At 35.9% G+C, this 18461-nt stretch overlaps 1 protein-coding gene across 5 annotated transcripts in view; it reads right to left on the minus strand.

Moving 5' to 3' along the window:
• Window positions 1-210: 210 nt before the first annotated feature.
• The window catches only part of PPARGC1A (PPARG coactivator 1 alpha), a 739677-nt gene continuing 721426 nt past the window's right edge, over window positions 211-18461 (minus strand). For all 5 annotated transcript variants that reach the window (XM_051963878.1, XM_051963881.1, XM_051963879.1 and 2 more), the window contains 6 exons: window positions 17038-17950; window positions 16382-16486; window positions 16128-16248; window positions 7752-7873; window positions 7250-7401; window positions 211-624 (listed from right to left, as the gene is read on the minus strand). In XM_051963878.1, coding sequence (XP_051819838.1) covers window positions 521-624; window positions 7250-7401; window positions 7752-7873; window positions 16128-16248; window positions 16382-16486; window positions 17038-17950 — 1517 coding nt within the window. In that variant the 3' untranslated portion in view covers window positions 211-520. The remainder of the gene's footprint in view (window positions 625-7249; window positions 7402-7751; window positions 7874-16127; window positions 16249-16381; window positions 16487-17037; window positions 17951-18461) is intronic.

An 18461-nucleotide genomic window follows, 5' to 3' on the forward strand; every position in this document is an offset into this window, starting at 1 on the left:
CCTTTTAGTTTTCCTTTTTTGATACAGCACGGACATTTTGAAGTTCTAGGTTTTAAGTGTCTCTCTATGGAACTGCTGTCGCTTCAAATGGTTTGCATTTGCACTCTCTCCAGTCATTGCTTGAACCCTCACCCCCCCCCAACACAAAGATATACACATACACACGCATGTATGCGTGCTCACACACACACACAACACACACACACACACACACACACACACACACACACACACACAAAACACCACAACCACCTCCACTGTCATCCCAGGAAAGCAAAGCTAACCCCCATGGATAAACATGTGCTTACTGGATGTCCCTTTGGCCTCTTCCCTCATGAGCAGCCGTGTTCATGTAAACCTTTTTTTTTTGTTTGTTTTTTTGTTTTTTTTTTTTAATTTTTGTACAGAGAGTGTAAAGTAGGATAAACTCCTTAGTATGACTTTCAAGAGTCCGTATTGAAGGACGTGATGTCCTGTGAGGTATTCACCATCCCTCCATTATCCTCAGCCTCTGGGCTTGTTACCTGCGGAGACTTCTCTGGGCCTCTTTCAGTAAACTATCAAAATCCAGAGAATCATATTTGCTCTTGGTGGAAGCAGGGTCGAAATCATCCGAGTGTGAATCTGAAACAAAATTAGCGGCAAGTCAGAAGCTGCTTTCCTGGACAACTGTCAAAACCTCATCGAACACGAGGACGAGATGACTGGTTTCACTAGATATTCACAATCATCATCATGTTAATTCAACTCAACAAACATCCATTAGCCACTGGGTATGAAGCACAATGATAATGTGACACAGGTAGAACACGTTAACTCATTTCTTTTTATGATTATACCATTTCTATAGGATAAGCAAGTATTTTTTCTCCTTGTATTTCAAATGGGGCAATTGAAATGAATTAGTCAATCGGTAAGCATTTATTAAGCACCTACCATATGCCAGGCACTGGGCTAGCTGTTGAGGAAACAGACCCCAAAAGGGAAACAATTCCTACTCTCTACAAGGCTAAGCAAGATGGTATAACAGAAAGAAAGTTGGGTGGAGAATCACAGCTTTGATGTTAATACTATGGCTGAGCAAACATCTAACTGCTTTCTTTCTTTTTTTTAGTTTAAAAGTTTATGTATTTATTTTTAATTCATGGAACAAAACAAACATTTCCATAACATGTTATAACAACAACCAAGATGATTGCCCGTGAAACTACAAATCCATTATGTACAACTTGTTATCCTGTTTAAATATATAATAAATTTATCGTGTAATTTTTTTCTCTCCCATCCTCTGCTCTAAAGATGTTATTTAACCTATTTCTAAAACCTCATCTATAAAATAAAAATAACATTTACATCACAACAGGATTTTGTGAAAAACTCATTTGATAAATCTTAAAATGCTACATAAATGTCAGTCAGTTAATGTTTATTAGGCATCTATTGACTAGCTGCCAGTCACTATACTAGGCACTAGGGATACAAAATTAGTAAAAGACAATCCCTGTTCTTCAGGAGCTTCCAGTTTAATGGGGAAGACATGAAAATAACTATGTACAATCAAGATTTACACAGGATAAACTGGAGATAAGCAACAGAAGAAAGATCCTAAGTGTTAAGGGGAATTGAGAAAGGTTCCTTGTAGAAAAAAGGATTTTAACCAGGGTCTGAAGGAATTCAGGGAGGAGATGAAGAAGGAAAGATTTCCAGGTATATTGTATCATCACCAGAACCAACATCATCATTATTATTGCTTAAGGTCATGAAATAGATTATAGACTGAAGTATAACTAAAATCCAGATCTGACATTTATTCTGATTCTCTGCCTGGGTTGTATCCTTTGTACCTTCCCTGGGAATACAATATAATATAATGTGATATAATGTAATATAACATAATAAAACAAAATATAATATAACATATAGTAAAATAAACTAATGCAAAATAGCATGATATAATAATATAAATACATTTAATATAATATATAGTAATGTAACATAATATAACATGATATAATGATATAAAACATGTATACATGCATACACATATATATGTGTATGTATCAGTTTATATATATAATTGGTCTTTTAAAACTTGAAGGACTACATTTTCTTTCATGACAGTGAGGGGTAATATGGTTTATCAGAAGACCTGACACAGAGAAAGGAATGGAGTACCTCCCACTAGGCCCTCTTACTTCATTTTTTGTGTCTTATGTTTAAAGAAAAACAAAATACTTCAGATACAACATTGACCATAATACTTTTTTTCAACCAACCATATTAATAAACACTATTATGTTTTATTCATAAGTCATAAAATATAATACCAAGAAATCCTGGTGCTATAATTTACTGATTCACATGCTGTTCACTGTGGTGGGGAATAATCTTTAAAATTCTTCAGCAATCAGCCTCAATCCATTTTAATACAAAATTTAAATATGTCATTTTTCTCACTCTTTTTGTACTTTTTCTATCACTTGAACTTATTGGCCTCTTCTGAGTCATTGAGATTTGAGACATGATAAATGTATCATTATGATATCTTAATACAGCTTCTTGCATCTGAAGCTAAGGACTAGAAAAAATAGTTCTCCTTTAGCAATGGGAGTCTGTCCCAATGATTACTGGAACAGTAATCATTGCCCAGTCCAAAAGACAAGCGATTAGTGAAGAAAAGCTGAATGGATGATTTTATTCCCAAATGATGATTTCTTTATTTTACTGAGAGCTTGTAATCATGGAGCAGTTATCAAATCAAAATGGCAGGGATAGTGTCAATACTGGTTATTGTGAAAAGTTATCTAGCTATCAGAATTTAGCTGTAATAAAGAGTGGAGAAACAACATCTTCACTTGTGCCATTACATAGAACAACTGGCAGAACAGAAAAATACTGTAAGTCAGATTCCTTAGAGAGAATCTGTGATCATCTGTGATTATCTATGATAATTCATGAATTAGTTAAGTTTAAACTTTTTAAAAGTTCTGTCAAAGTAGGTATGTGTGATTTTGATCTACCTTTTTTAAATTGTCTGTTTAACTAAACTTAACTAAATAATCAAGAAATCTGAATATATTGATAAAAATAGAAGGACAAACAGGAACATTATATAGAAAATTGAATTTTTATAAATATATTTTTAATGTACATTAAATCTGATCTGGTGGTAACAAAATCACTTTTTCTTTTTGGTATTAAAACATTTTGATGCTCCTTCCTTCTTTTCTTCCTTACTTCTTTCTTGTATTTCTAACACTTTTCACTATGCACTCCATACAAAGTCTGACTTATAATATTTTCTTTGATAGTCTAGCACAAAAAAGTCAACATACTGACCATTTAAAAAATATTTGTCTCATATTTTCTAATTTATCACCATTCTGCCAAAAGAAAATAGAAATAATTTATCATTAGTTTTTTTGACCATGTTGGCCACTATTTTGATGATAGGTAGGTTGAAAGAAAGATGATAGATAGATAGATAGATAGATAGATAGATAGATAGATAAATACTTGGATAGATGGATGGACAGCTGGATGGATGGACACAGAATATATTAAATATATACTATGCATTAACATAGCTACAGGTTGACTGATGATAAAAATCCTCAAGGAAGATGATTCCAGCCCTCTCATGGAGAAATTCCTAGGACAAAAAGTCACTTACCCTTTGTCCCTTTACTTCCTCACCTAATTCTCAATCTTTTGAAGTCCAGCTTCTGATCTCTTAATATTAAGTTCAACGTGGTAATAAAAAAATTGGTCCATTTGTTTACCCTCCTGAATTTTTTTGTTCAAATCATTTTAGCAGAGAATTTAAATGCAATGTTATTTTTTCACTATTTTTGTATTTCTATCACTGAACTTACTCCCTTTTGAGTTTTTCATTTTTGATGTGTAATAATTGTACCATTACAATTATAGAAAGATACAGTTATGTCTTTATATAGATACACATATCTGAAACTAAGGCCTGGAAAAAAAGAGTTCACATTCAGAAATGGAAGCTTGTCCCAGTAACTGCTGAGGCATATCCCTGTCCACTTCAGTCACTTGATATAAACTACTCTCTCCAGATTATTTGGTCTCTTAACTAATCCCACTAGCATTTCCATAATTTTTATCCTTCTTGACCTTTGGATAACATCTGAAATGGCTGACATCTCCTCCCACCCCCATTTCCCACCACTTATTTCTGGATATCCTCTCTACCTTTGGCTTTTGTGTAAATATTAGTTCTTAATTCTCTTTTCTCAGTTTTACTGCTCTTCCACAGCCTAATCTTTGTCTCATACCTTATATATGAGAATACTCCGGGGTTCTACCCTTGGTCCTTTTCACTCTATAATGTCTCTTAATAATCCTAACAACTTTTCTATCAGCTATCATTTATAGCCAGATAACTCCCAAAACTATATCTGTTCCTCATCTTTCTTGTGTGACACTCTCTTGTAAACAACCTGTTGGCCAGCTTCACCTAGATACCCCATAGCCAAATCTGAATCTTTACATGTCCAGAATGTGACTCATTATCTTTCCACTTAATCCATCCTTCTCCCTAATTTCTGTTTCTGTTCAAAGAATAATCAACTTCCTAACCAGATTCACAATCTCGAGTCACTGAAACACAAGTTTCAGTCTTTGTTACTCCCTGTATCCAAATCCACTGCCAAGTCTTGTTAACTGCACCTTTACGGCATCTCTGGTATCCATCCCTATATCTCCACTTACCTAAGCACTACTATAATTTAAGCCCCCATCACCTCTTACCTGTTCTATTCTAACAGCTTCCTGATTGACCCCATCTCCAATTTCCTCTTCAATCCATCTTCCATACAACTGCTAAAATAGATTTTCTTAAAGCATAGGTATGGCTGTCATTGCCCAGCTCAAGGAGCTTCAGTGGTTCACTATTGACTCTAAAATCAATAAGTAACTCCTCTATCTGGCATTTCAAGTCCTTTCTAATATTGGCCCAGTCAAGATTTCCAGTTTTATTTCACGTTATTCACAACAGTAAGTTTTAGCCAAACTGGTCTGCCTGCTTTTCTCCTACACAACTTTGCATCTTCTTTCTGCCGATGGGCTACTGTCATCAGTCTAGAATATGTTCCCCTCTCATGTAAATATCTAAGAATTCCTAACAGCCCTTAAGGATGAGATCAAATGCTAGCAGCCTTTAAGGATGAGATCAAATGCTACCTCCTACAAGTCTCTCTTGTTATTCTCACTTGTTAATGCTTTGCCCCTGACTGTACCTCAAACTATTTTGAATTTACTTTGTGTGTGTACATAGTGTATACCTTCATTAGAACATAAGCTCTTTGAAGGCAAGAATATTCTGATTCTGCTTACAAATTCCAACATTTAACATACTGATAAATGTTTAATAAATATTCAAAGAATTAAACTGAGTTATAATTAGGATCTGGTAGAATTTCAACATCGTCAATTTGAATGTGAATTTTCATTATATACAATTGAAGAGCTGAATGCTATCTCTAAGATTAGGCTCAATGATTATAAACCTTAAGATTTTCCTTGGATTGTCTTTAAACATTAATAATAAGGTTGTTTTCTGCTTATGGCACCTTATTACTCTATGCACCACAAGTAAAACCTCTGTTTGGTTGAAGGTTCTTATTAGTTGAGTTCTAATTAAACATGATTTTACTTTGTATAGATTCTTTAGTTACTTCTCTGTGAATATGTGGTATCTTTTTGGTAGAATATAAGCTTTTTGGGAACAGGGACTATCTGACTTCTATATTTGTATATTCAGAACCTAGAACAGTTCCTGCATCGGTACTTAATAATGCTTATTGATTGACTAAGTTTTTATTTGCCTCTAATGCACTTGAGAGCCTTTTGTCTCCATTACTGTTGATGTGATTTTTTAAATATAGACAATAGAACTGATGCAAACGTATTTATCTTTGAAATCCCCCAACACACGTACATCTTTTTTACTTTTAAATGTGGTATTTTTTTTTCACTTAAGATATCTTTAACATCTGTGTTTAATAAAAACCTTCCTCAAGAAGTTGTGGGTTAGAAAATGCATCTCAGATACACTTTTCCAAAAACAAAGATCTAGATTAGCAGAGATTTAAACAATTTCTATTATTATATGGAAGGAAAAGGATAATAGCTACTTGGAAAAATTCTACTCTTGAAATATTTCAAGGACAATCAAGTACAATTTGGGAGTACCATCCACACTTCCTTTTCCTAATGATGAATCATGTTCTAAAAACTCCCTTTCTTTAGCTTATTTGAAATTCTACAAGTTTCGAGAGACTAGAAACACCTCGGCCTTCATCACTGAAGAAAATAAGTCAAATCAACCTGAGACTTCAATCTGTCTTGCCTGTTTTTATCAGTCAACATTTGAACAAATGACTTGCCACCTTTTATGTTTTCATCACCAGCCTTCTATCTAACAGTCAGCTACCTTCCTCCTGCTTTAAACCATCTATTTAGCCAGTGAAGTGAATTATGGCATATTCACTCTGAACAATGCACATCACCTATGCCAATTACTCTAAGAAGACAACACTTGGTTTGAGAAAAGAAAATACAACATTTTATAACCATTTGTTCACTTATATAAGGCCGAAGACTTTATATAAACAAGAAATTGTTAATGTCCTGGTGTAGGACTGTGCAATAATTTTAATGATTGTAGTCATTAATTCATTTTTAAAAATTTATATGAGATGTCTTGGTAGTAGCATTCTTAAAAAAAAAAAGTCTCAGAGATGAATAAGCTTCTTAAAAGCCTTTTTATTCAGGGATTTACATGCTGTTGGAAAAAAAAAAAAACCTTTATAAAGAGAAAAGGAGAATATTTATATCAAAAGCTAGATATTTCCCCTCATGGGCTGTAATTCATAGCAAGTGATATTGAATATGGGAGATGAGAAAACAAGAATTTTTAGATTGCCGTTTTGATAAAAAATAATTACGATATTATATTTGCATGAAGGATTCAATATTAGTTATTAATTTTTTTTAACAAAAATCTATGCATGTCACCCAGAAAATGAGAACTTGAACCTAGAGCTGAAAGATATGGATTTCTTTCCAAAGCCCATCACCTCTGAGGTTGCTTTGTACATAAAATCCTCTCTCCAATAAGACAAAGCTAAAGTCTAACCTCAGGTGCCCATGGATTATATTCATTCGCATTCTGATCTTTACATTCTGTAGTCCTCATCCCATGTACAATAAAAATCCATACCTAGGTCTGCATAGTTAGACTTGAAATATTGCTTGCGTCCACAAAAGTACAGCTCAAAGTCGGGTTCATTCGACCTGCGCAAAGTGTATCCATTTTCAAGAGCAGCAAAAGCATCACAAGTATAGCGGTAGGTGATGAAACCATAGCTGTCTCTGTAACAGACAAAAGGGGGAGAAAGTTCAGTGACTACTACGAAGCATTAACATATACAAGCGGAACCCTTTCTACCTCAAGAGACCCCTTCCCTTTGCAACACCTAAACCTCTGCCTCCATTTATCAGGGTGATTGTCCTGTCAGGCAGCTAAATACTTCTTTCTGGGACAGGAAATCTCAACTAGAAAGATTAATAAATAGGGATGAAAGAAAATAAATAAGGTTTTGAACTCAACATGTCATCTTTCAAAGCACTTACACTGGCAACTCCCATCCCAGGAATCTTATGGCCATAATTTTTTACATAATGTCAGCTTCTAAACAAGAAATAATCTTGAAGCTTCTCACCCATCATCCCGCAGATTTACTGTGCACTCCTCAATTTCACCAAAAACTTCAAAACGGTCCCTTAGTTCTGTCCGGGTGGTGTCAGCTCTGATTTTTCCAACATAAATCACACGACGCTCTTCCTATAGGGAAAACAAGAAAAGCCTTCATGTTGGTGCTGGAAGAGGAAGTCATACGTGTATCTAGAGACAAATATACAAGTTTGCTGAATGTGAGCTTACAGGTCAAGTTCACTCCATTCAAGGAGGAAGGACCTTCCATGGATTGAGTATGTTTATGTTGTTTTTATGCTAATTTCCCCAATGTTCTTTTTCCTTCTTTGCTGTCTCCTTTTTCTTTCTTAGACATCACCTTTTTATGCTGGATGGGAATATTCTATGTCTTATAAAGACTTGAGAAGCAGTCAAGTGGAGAAACTGAGTCTTGGAGCCAGGGAAACTGACACACATCTGTGTGACCTGGACAAGTCATCCTCAGTTACCTCAGAAAATGCTTTAAGACTGTTGCAGAGCAGTGATCACTGGAATCAGGAGTTCTCAATGCCAATGAAATCACTAGGCCAGGTCAAAGAAAGAACAAGGCTACATCTCAAAAACTCTAGACCGACTAAAAACTCTTCCATCACAAGTTTGATGGCCTTTCTTTGGAAAAATAATTTGGCTCCATATGTTTGCTTTTCATCAGGAAATAGATAAGGGGATGTCCATTTTTAAAAGTTATAAAGTTTGTCATCAATTTAGCAAATAGGAAAAAAAAAAAAAAACATGTCCCACAGATACTGATATCTCCCATCTGAGTAGAGCCCTGAACGAGAAGCCAGTGGGGAAAAAAAGCTCTCTTTGCTTCCCTAGGTCTGGTTACAGAGTAGTCCACTTATAAGAACTTGGGCTTTTATACCTATTGTTAGTTAACATTTTTACCAGCAAAAATAGCAAAGTCATTTTTGTAGCCTGAGGCTAATTAAAAAAAAATAACAAGTAATTCTTTGATTTCTGGAAAAAAAGCAATTGTCTGCATGAAACTTCAAGAGACTTGACAGGGTTAAAGGGAATGGTGTTATCTGGTCATCAGAAAAGATGGAGATCTTAGAACTATCTCCAAGAATATCATGAGGGTACCTAAAAAGGGGCTTACTGTTCTCTGTTTCCACTGAGAGCAGAGCAAAAAGAAATGGACTTAAATGACTAAGACTTAGGTTAGATCAAAGAAGATTTATTCATTGTATGTCAAAATTTGAATATTGGTCATAGAACTTTTTTATCTTTTTACAAAAAGAATCATATGAATTTTATATGATTTTAAATCTAAAATGTTCTCCTCTTTGTTAAAAAGTTAAAAGGAAACACCTCCCACTCTTTGACAGGGGGGTATTAAGTTACAGATGCAGAATGAGATAGGTATTTGCAGATATGGTCAATGAACAGATTTGTTTTGCTGTACTATACATATTTGTTATATAAGGGTGGACTACAAGAGGGAAAAGATGTAGGGGGTAGTGATAGTTGTCCTCTTAATCTCCCCCCAAAATAGCATCTGTTAAACATTTTAAAATGCACAGAAAAAAAAATAGAAGGATATATAAACAGAGTACTTTTATTTTTGATTTGTTAAATTTATGTATTTATGGGTCATACATAATATATATTTCTTAAAAACAAACTATAGCTGATGGAATTAGTTTCTTATACAAAGTTTTTTCATTATCTTTTCCATACCAAAGTGTTCATTATTGTTAAATTCACAATAAAAATAAAAATTGTAAAAATAAGTAATTCAAGTTAGAAATTGGTATCAGATACTTTCCCTGCCTTAGCTCTCTAGGATTCTTCAAATTTATATTTTCAGAATAAAAGCCAAAAAAAGTACAGAAATAGATAGAAACAGAGCACTTCTATTTTTACTTTGTTGAATTTATGTATTTATGGATCATATATATATTATATATATATATGTATGTATATATATATATATCTTAAAAAGAAACTGTATCTGATTGAATTAGTTTCTTATACAAAACTTTTTCATTTTTTTATATCAAAATGTTCATTACTGTTAAATTCATTATAAAAATAAAATTATAAAAACAAGTAATTCAAGTTAGAAATTAGTATCAGATACTTTCCCTGCTTCAACTCTATAGGATTTTTCAAATTTATGCTTCAGAATAAAAGCCAGATAAAAGTAGATTTTCATAGTAATAATCCTATAGGGGTAATAGGGTTGGATAAATTAATAGGATTGCATTTTGGCATTTCAACAGCTTTATAATTTAGATTAAATGGATGCAGAAATCTCTCTTAAAGAATGCCTCAGCAAATCAGAGTTTTCACTGAGCTGAAACAGTTGATAAAGGACAGTTTCACTTATATTAGTTACTAAACCACAAGAGCCGGCTGGATGAAGTAGAACCAGCTGCCAGATTCATTTTCACATAGATTGTATAACTCAAACATCCTCCAAAAATGTAATTGGGCTACTGTACCATACCACATCGAATAGGTCAATAAATAATAAATAGCTAGTGATAATAACCACAGAACTGTGCTGTCTCTCCCCCAGATGCCCATAGCAATGGGATCATAACACCACATCCCATTTTATTTACTTAAAGAGAATGACAAAAACAGCAGAGTGTTCTCATGTACATATTCTGGCAGGCAGGTATGTGTATGTGTAGTATGTGCTTTAAAAAAAAATCTTTTAGGTAGTTTAATACCATGTAAAGAAAGATGTTAGAAATATACATAAGAAATTGAATTGCAAAGAAATTATTTCTGAGAGCTGAGAACCATATGGTAGCAGAAAGAAGACTGGAACTAGAGGACCTGAGTTCAGATTCTGATTCTGTAATTTTAGGAAGCTATTTCACCTTTCTGGGTCTGAGTTTTCTTAAGAGAAAAAAAGAAAGGAAGGAAGGAAGAAAAAAAGGGGAAAAGGGGAAAAGGAGGAAAGGGGGAAAGAAAGAAAGAGAAAGAAGGAAAGAAAGAAAAAGAAAGAAAGAAAGAAAGAAAAAAAGAAAGAAAGGGGAAAAGAAGGAGGGAGGGAGGAAGGGAGAAAGGAAGGAAGGAAGGAAGGAAGGAAGGAAGGAGGAAGGAAGGAAGGAAGGAAGGAAGGAAAAAAGGAAGGAAAAAAGGAAGGAAGGAAGGAAGAAGGAAAAAAGGAAAGAAGGGAGGAAGGAAGAAGGAAGGAAGGAAGGAAGAAAGGAAGGAAGGAAGGAAGGAAGGAAGGGAGGAAGGAAGGAAGGAAGGAAGGAAGAAGAAGGAAGGAAGGAAGGAAGGGAGGAAGGAAGGAAGGAGGGAGGAAGGAAGAAGGAAGGAAGGAAGGGAGGAAGGAAGGAAGGAAGGGAGGAAGGAAGAAAAAGAAAGAAAGGAAGAAAAAGAAAGAAAAAAAAAAGAGGCTGGCCTTTGTGATTTTTACAGATTTTTTTGGCTCTAAATCTATGACTCTTTGATCCTATGAATTACCAGTAAGGGATTTAATAAACTTAAGAGAATTTAGAAATTCAAACTGAAATCCATGGCACTAGGGTGGAGGAGGAGTACTGACTTTGAAAAGGACTTCCATTCCATTTCCAGCTCTGCTCCTTATATTCCTCTGTGACCCCAGTCAAGTCACTTCCCCACCTCTAGGAGAGGAGAGCTAAGGGTGATGATCTTTCCAGTCCTTGGTTCTACAACCTTATATAAACGTATCCCTGTTTAGACAGAATTGGGCAGAAACTCTCTTTAGCATTGCAGTTATTGCCCAGGATGACAAGGGTGAGAGCCTACTATCCATTTAGGAGTGAAGTTGACCACCAGGTAATGGGGAAAAAACAGGATAGATATATTGAGTTTGGAAGGAAATGCAAGATACTACAGACTAGAGCCAGATGGAGTCTAAGATATAATTTCTTACACACACACACACACACACACACACACACACACACACACACAATGAGGAAACAGGTTCCTTCAACTCAACTGATTGTCCAATATCACACAGGTAAGGGGAAGAACTAAGGCCCCAATCTGGATCACCTCCTATTCCACAGTTCATCATTCATCCATTCTGGCCCTGCCACAGTCCCTCTCTGATACTGATGGAAGTTTTAGTGCTTCAAATGTCTCTCCTTAATTTTATTCTAAAAAATGAACAAACAAACAAACAAACAAAAAAAAAAAAAAAAAAAAAAAAAAACAAGAAGGAGACAAAATCTCTGCTGTCCCCAGAGAAAAACAATTGTCTGTCCCCATGCTAAAATCTTTGTTGTGGAACACTACATAACAAAAAAATCATTTGATTCTTCTACGGCTATATAATGAAACCCTTAAGTTGCCTGTTCATAAAAGCACAAATACAGAATGTTAATGAACTGCTAACTACCAAACTCCTTTATTTCAAGTATTAGTTTTCTTAACAATTTCTATTTTAGGCAGATAACAAATTTTGTCTGAAAATTTAAACAAAAGTTGCAGGCAAATTTTATAGGTATTCATAAATGTTAAAAATGATGGGACAGCTTAGTGCAGTGGATAGAACACCAGCCCTAGAGGACCTGTGTTCAAATCCAATCTCAGACTCTTGATATTTACTAGTTATGTTACCCTGGGCAAGTCGCTTAATCCAGATCATCTCTTCCCCACCCCACCCTACTCCCTAAAATGTTTACTTCATAGGAGCTACATGGTGCCATGAAAAATGGAAAGAACTCTGGCCTTTAGGATACCTTCATACTTAATAGCTCTAAGACTAGGGCAAACCATTTTATCTCTTTGAAGATAAAAATGTATGTCTTCACTGACATGAAGATATTTCTTTGTGAAATTATTATTATTACTGACATAGAAAAAAATGCTTATGGAATTGAAATTCTAAAAATCTTGAAAAAACTTCAAAATAGGATTCATTTAATTTTTATAATCTTTAAGGAAATGCATAACATTGGACAACTATCTTCTATTCTCAAATTCCTTTATATTTATAAAGAATAATTTGCTGCTGGGGTATATAATAAAAGTTAAGGTTTATGTTGCATTAACAAGAATAGTAAATTCTCATTAAGTCAAAACACAGGGGACAAATACAGAAACAGACTTACATCAACTGACTTTGCATTATCTAATATCAAAAACAGTATGAGGGCAATTAGTAAACTGGGGAAAAGCTGTTGTTTCAAATTATGAACTACCCAGAATAGGTTGAATTTGGCTAAAACCTAAATCATTAAACATTATTTTTGCAATGCTGGAAAACAAAATAGAAAAGACAGGATGAATTTAATCCCCGATTTTCACTTCTATGTTAAGAATCATATAATGTGAAAATCCTTCTTCTTTTCAATCCAAATAATTAAAGACTCCTGAGCTCATTCTCCAAACTAAAGGTGATTTGGTGTCCTCTAGTAGTTCTCATTCAGATAGGGACAAAGGAACAAAGGAATCCCACACTAGAACATGGACAAAAGTTGGAAAAAGGGGAAGAACTGCATGAAAAGATGTGGAAAGATAAAAACAATTATCCAGATAGCTCCAATAAAATATCTAAAACATATTCTTTTTAATAAGAAAATGATGGTGTTAACGATATATTCAGAGAGCTAAGTCTGGAAGACATAAGGTGCTTCCATTGGTGTTTATTGAGTCTTGATTTTATGTTTTGAATTCTGAAAAGAAACTCCAATTGTTTGAAGGGGAAGTCTCCAGACTAACCAGTTCTTGTTAGTTCTAGATAGTTCTTGCCTATCTTTGGAGATCAGTCAAGATTAGGCATGTTCAGGACTACTATACACATATAGGTTCAGGAGATAGAAAGAAGTATACCCTTGAGGAAAAATGGATGAGTGTCTAAGAGAGCAGCATGTGTACAGGGTATTCATGATGACTGTTTAGACCTCAGAATAGTTTGGGAGTACATTTGGGTTAACGATGCTCTTAGCCATAGAATACAATACCACTTCACATAAAAAAATCATTTCCTCCCTACAAAAATGAGTATCAAAAATATGGCCTAATTATCTTAACATCAAAGACTCTATGATGCCGTTGGTCTGTCATTGGCTAAGCATTGCTAGGGCTTTGAATTTTGTTTCGCTAGGTCAACTTGGGCACGATTGATCTGGCAAAATTAAAATGCCAGAGTCATTGCCCAAGCACTAAAGATTTGGTTTTAAATGCCAGGCCATATCATAATTTCTTTTTTCACATTTTAAATTAACATCTCATTATCATGTTTTTTTGGCAGCAAATTGTACAGATTGCAAATAGACTGGACTGGAAATTCCACCGGAAATTAAAACAGTTGTAGTTTAGATGTAAAATACTGAGTTTTGGCTCACAATGTTCCATTAAAATATCCTAAATGACTTTAAACTTTTTTAAACCTAAAAAATGGAGCTTAGAACGATTTGCAGAAAGACCCTGGTGGTTCTTAAGATGGTGTTTGGGACAGACAAAACAAATGCCAACAGCAACAAACAATTTAATCGTATGTGTCTGATATGGTAAGTGTCAATTAGTAAGAAGTTTGTCCATTGTTAATCTTGAAAGACCTACAAAATGTCAATCATGGCTCCCTGTTTTTTCTTTAAAATTTCTCAGAAGTTTTTAATGGTCCTCTATGAGAATATGGCCCACCCAGTCATTGATGAATAGATATTATCTCCCTAAAGATGGAAAGATTTCCACACATGGGTCATTATATATGTATGGAGACATTTTAATGTTATTTTTTCAGCTGTCTACATGAAAAAAAAAAACTTTTTTTGATTTACTTTCTTACTAGTTAGTCATAAAAAGTTATTAGTTACAACATGATCATTTTGCAGAGGTATACACTGTCAACGAGGTAATATAATGAAGTGTTTTTTTTAATCTAATAAAAACCAAATCTGAAAACACTTAAAATATGTCTTTTTTTCCCACACAGGTCACTGATATTTTTCCTATCTTAGATTGGGCTCCAATTAAATATATTTTCAAAATACTTCCCAAATGGGATTTTAATTTTCACTAGTTTTCAGAAATTTTAATGAATTAAACCGCAACTCATTTCATAGCTAAAAAAAAAAAAAAAAGATGTCATATGAGAGCTGTTACAAGTATTTGTGAGTCCTAGATTCTATAGCTGAGCCCCAGCTACTCTAAATCTACTAATTCTGTCACCCTACTAGTCTGATTTCATTCCAAATTTCAATGTCCTTCCTTTTCGTGCCTATTATTGACCAATCTCTTGCTTGCTTTTGGACATTTTTCTCTCCAGCCTATAAATGGATTAGCTACAATCTGATATCGGTTATTTCTTTTTCAGCTTTCTCCCATGTCTGTCTGTCTTTCTCTCTCCCTTTCCCGCCCCCTTCTCTCTTTCCCTATTTTGGAATAGCCAGCATTGCAATCTTCCCTTAAATTGTGATGGAGATAGGTCATCACTAAAAATACCAAATGTACTACTCCCTCTCAGCTCTTTGGATCTATAGCCAAATGCAATGGAACTTCCCCAGACTTACTAAAGTAGCTGCCGGTGATTGTTCGAGCAATGGCTAGGCTAACAAGCCAGGGAGTTGCAGTGGTTTGCTGGGGTGAAGGCACACATTAGCAACGGCTTCAGCAGCTGTTTGGGGAAGGGGGAGAAACACTGTGGCCAACTGGCTACAGATGGTAAGGGATGGTTGAGAGTCAGCCTGAATTATGAGGATAGGCCCAAACTGAATTTTTATAAAGAAATTTATTACTATCTCTAGACCTGGTCCATGGAGGGTCTGAGAAAACATGGTATTATAGAACATAATGGGCTCTGCAAAGAAAACAGCTGGAACGTGTGAATAAATGGGCATAAATAATCGGGTTGTATATTCATGGAAATGTCAAGGAATGATAATTGTCCCTAAAATCTCTCTCAGTCTTCCAAGTTTCACCTTGCCCAAATCTGACTCGAGCCCGTCTCTGCAATGACTACTCATGTCTAGCATCTCATTCAAAAAGATTAATAAGGACATTAAATGATGTCTTTTGTTTGAATCTTATAGTGGGTCCAGAAGCAACAGGGGAATAATTGGGAATTCATTCTGGGAGCGACCAGATCTAATTTTTCTCATTCAATATATCTTAACCCTCTTCAATGATGATTAAATGTTTTAATCCGTAGCTTAAAACATAAAGTTAAAGTTTAGGGAAAGAAGACATATTGACTTGACATTTGCCTAAAGGTAAGCAATATTATAAAGTTGAAGATAGATTTAAATGATTTTTTTTAAAGCTAAAAGAGATCGGTAGTTATTTTACTAGAGGGTCCACCTTGGTTTTAGTTCTTCTGATCTACAAAATGAAAAAAAAAAAAGAAAGAAAAAGAAAATACAACATATTCCTTTAGAATGAAAAGAATCTTCATGCTGCTTACAATTGCCTTCTGCCTTTGCCTCTCTCTTTGCTTGGCCCTTTCAGACTCCCGTTTCTCATACTCTTTGCGGTACTCTTCCCTCTTCAGCTTTTCGTGCTGATATTCTTCATAGCTGTCATACCTGGGAAACACAACTGAATCATTAAATCAGGTACTTCAATTTGCCAGTGCACAATGAAGAATACATTTCTGGGCATCTCGTTATCGAGAGACAGGAAAGGGAGGCAGAGGAGGAAAAGCAAAGGCATCGTCACCTGGGCCTACGACCGTAGGGCGATCTGGAGCGTGACCTTGCGTATAAGGGAGAACTGCGGTGTCCCCGGTGTCTGCAGTGGCTGGACTCATAGTAGTAACAAGATCTGCAGGGGAGGAAAAAACAACAACGACCAAAAAAGCCATTTGCACCTGCCACGGAGCCGGGGTTTATCGGCACTCCCGAAGATTCTAGAGCTACATCTTACATAAATGGGCATTTTCCTCCTGCCTACCGGGGAGATTTCACAGTGACAGTTTGTGATCATCTAGTCAGCTTAAAGGTCTGGAGTGATGTGTTCTCTCTCAGCGTCTCTTATTGATGTTAACACTGAGCACCAGGTCTGGTACATTGTCAGCTTTATCCTGCCTGGATCTCAACTATACTGGCATAGGGCAGCTCTCCAGGTAATGGAAAAAGTTAGATGAGCAAGTTTCTTACAAATTGCTCTCTCTGATCTGACTGGCTCTACGTGGCGTGTTCAGGCTGGAAGATTTAAGAGAAGAGGAGGAGGACGTGAGCGCAACAACCATCTTGCTAGCTCTGGCATCTCTCTGCCATCGGTGGCAAGAAATGGAAGAGCTATGGCTTTCGAATGCTTCTGACTTGGGGCCCAATCGATTCGTGAGTATTTTGTTTGTTTCTAACTCGGTTTACCTTGAAGAAGATCTGCTGCCTGGTGACCTTGATCTTGACCTGGAATATGGAGATCGGGAACATGACCTGTGTCGAGAAAAGGACCTTGATCTAGAATGTATCCTTTGGGATCTTTGAGAAAATAAGGATTTGGGTGGAGACACTGAATCTCTACATGGAGAATTAAAAGAAGAGCAAGAAGGTGATATATCAAACAATGAATAGGATTGTGTCCCATCCCAAGGGTAACTGAGTTTATCACTTTCATCTTCACTGTCATCAAACAGACCATCCATAGCTAGTCCTGAATTTATAAACATAGGTAGTTTGGAGAATTGTTCGTTACTAAAATCACTGTTCCTCAGTTCACTGGTCTTGTCTGCTTCATCATCAAAAACAGCTTGACTGGGATGACCAAAGTGCTTGTTCAGCTCAGCCCGGATTTCCTGGTCTTGGAGCTGTTTTCTGTGGCCGCATGGGGAACCCTGCTTGCTCGCCTGAAAAGTCTCTCTTGTGTAGCACTGGTCTGAATCTGTGGAAGAATGAGTCTGCCCCTGACATCCAGGGGAGGCATCTTTAAAGTCTAGTTGTCTAGAGTCCTGGAGCTCCTGCGATAAATTAACGCGGATTTCAGTTTTTGCATTAATTGACTGACAGTAGTCATGGTCGCCAAATAGCCGTAAACTAGGCCGTTTCGCCTTTCTCTCCTCGTGTCCGCTGGATAGTACTGAAGTCTTGCTGAGCTGAGCGTACAGCTCCGATTGTTCCGGACCTTTCTTAATGGGATTATTTACTTGGGTACCCGAAGATTCGCTATAGCGGGGTTTCTTTGAAGGTGGCACACTGGTTTTACAGGATGACTTCTGCTTTGGAGAAGTCCTAAAAGGATTATCTTGATTAGCTTTATGAGGAGGAGTCGTAGGTGGAGTTAGGCCTAGGAGGAGAAAAAAAGAGTGAGACAGAAAGAAAGATGCGCTCTTTTGGAAGTCTCGCTTTTTGTAACTCTTCAAATAAGAGTCCGAAATATGAAAAGGGGAAGCGACTAAATCCGTAACACGATCTGGAGAAGACAATAACAACCACTCGTTTATCCTAATCCACTCGCACCAAAAATGGATACGTCTAAAGTTGGCCAGAGAGCAGGCTCTGTCACAGTATTCCGTACTTCAAACACCAATGCTAACAGTACCAATCCTAGAACACATTAGCGTATTACCTTTTCAACAGCATCGCTTGTGCTATTTGGTCAAGGACATTCTGAAAACGGTGACATAGAAAATAAATGTAGTAGAACTGGGGGAATCCCGGAATAACCTTGCTGGAGTTGACATGATAAAGGTATTGTATTAGATGCTTGAAGCTCAAGGTTCTTTGTCAAAATAAGAAAATGAACCCTTGCAGCCAAAATAAAAATAAAAAAGCAGAGAGAGAAAGAGAGAGAGAGA

The sequence above is a fragment of the Antechinus flavipes genome, chromosome 6 (assembly GCF_016432865.1).
Source record: "Antechinus flavipes isolate AdamAnt ecotype Samford, QLD, Australia chromosome 6, AdamAnt_v2, whole genome shotgun sequence".
NCBI classification, from domain to species: domain Eukaryota; kingdom Metazoa; phylum Chordata; class Mammalia; order Dasyuromorphia; family Dasyuridae; genus Antechinus; species Antechinus flavipes.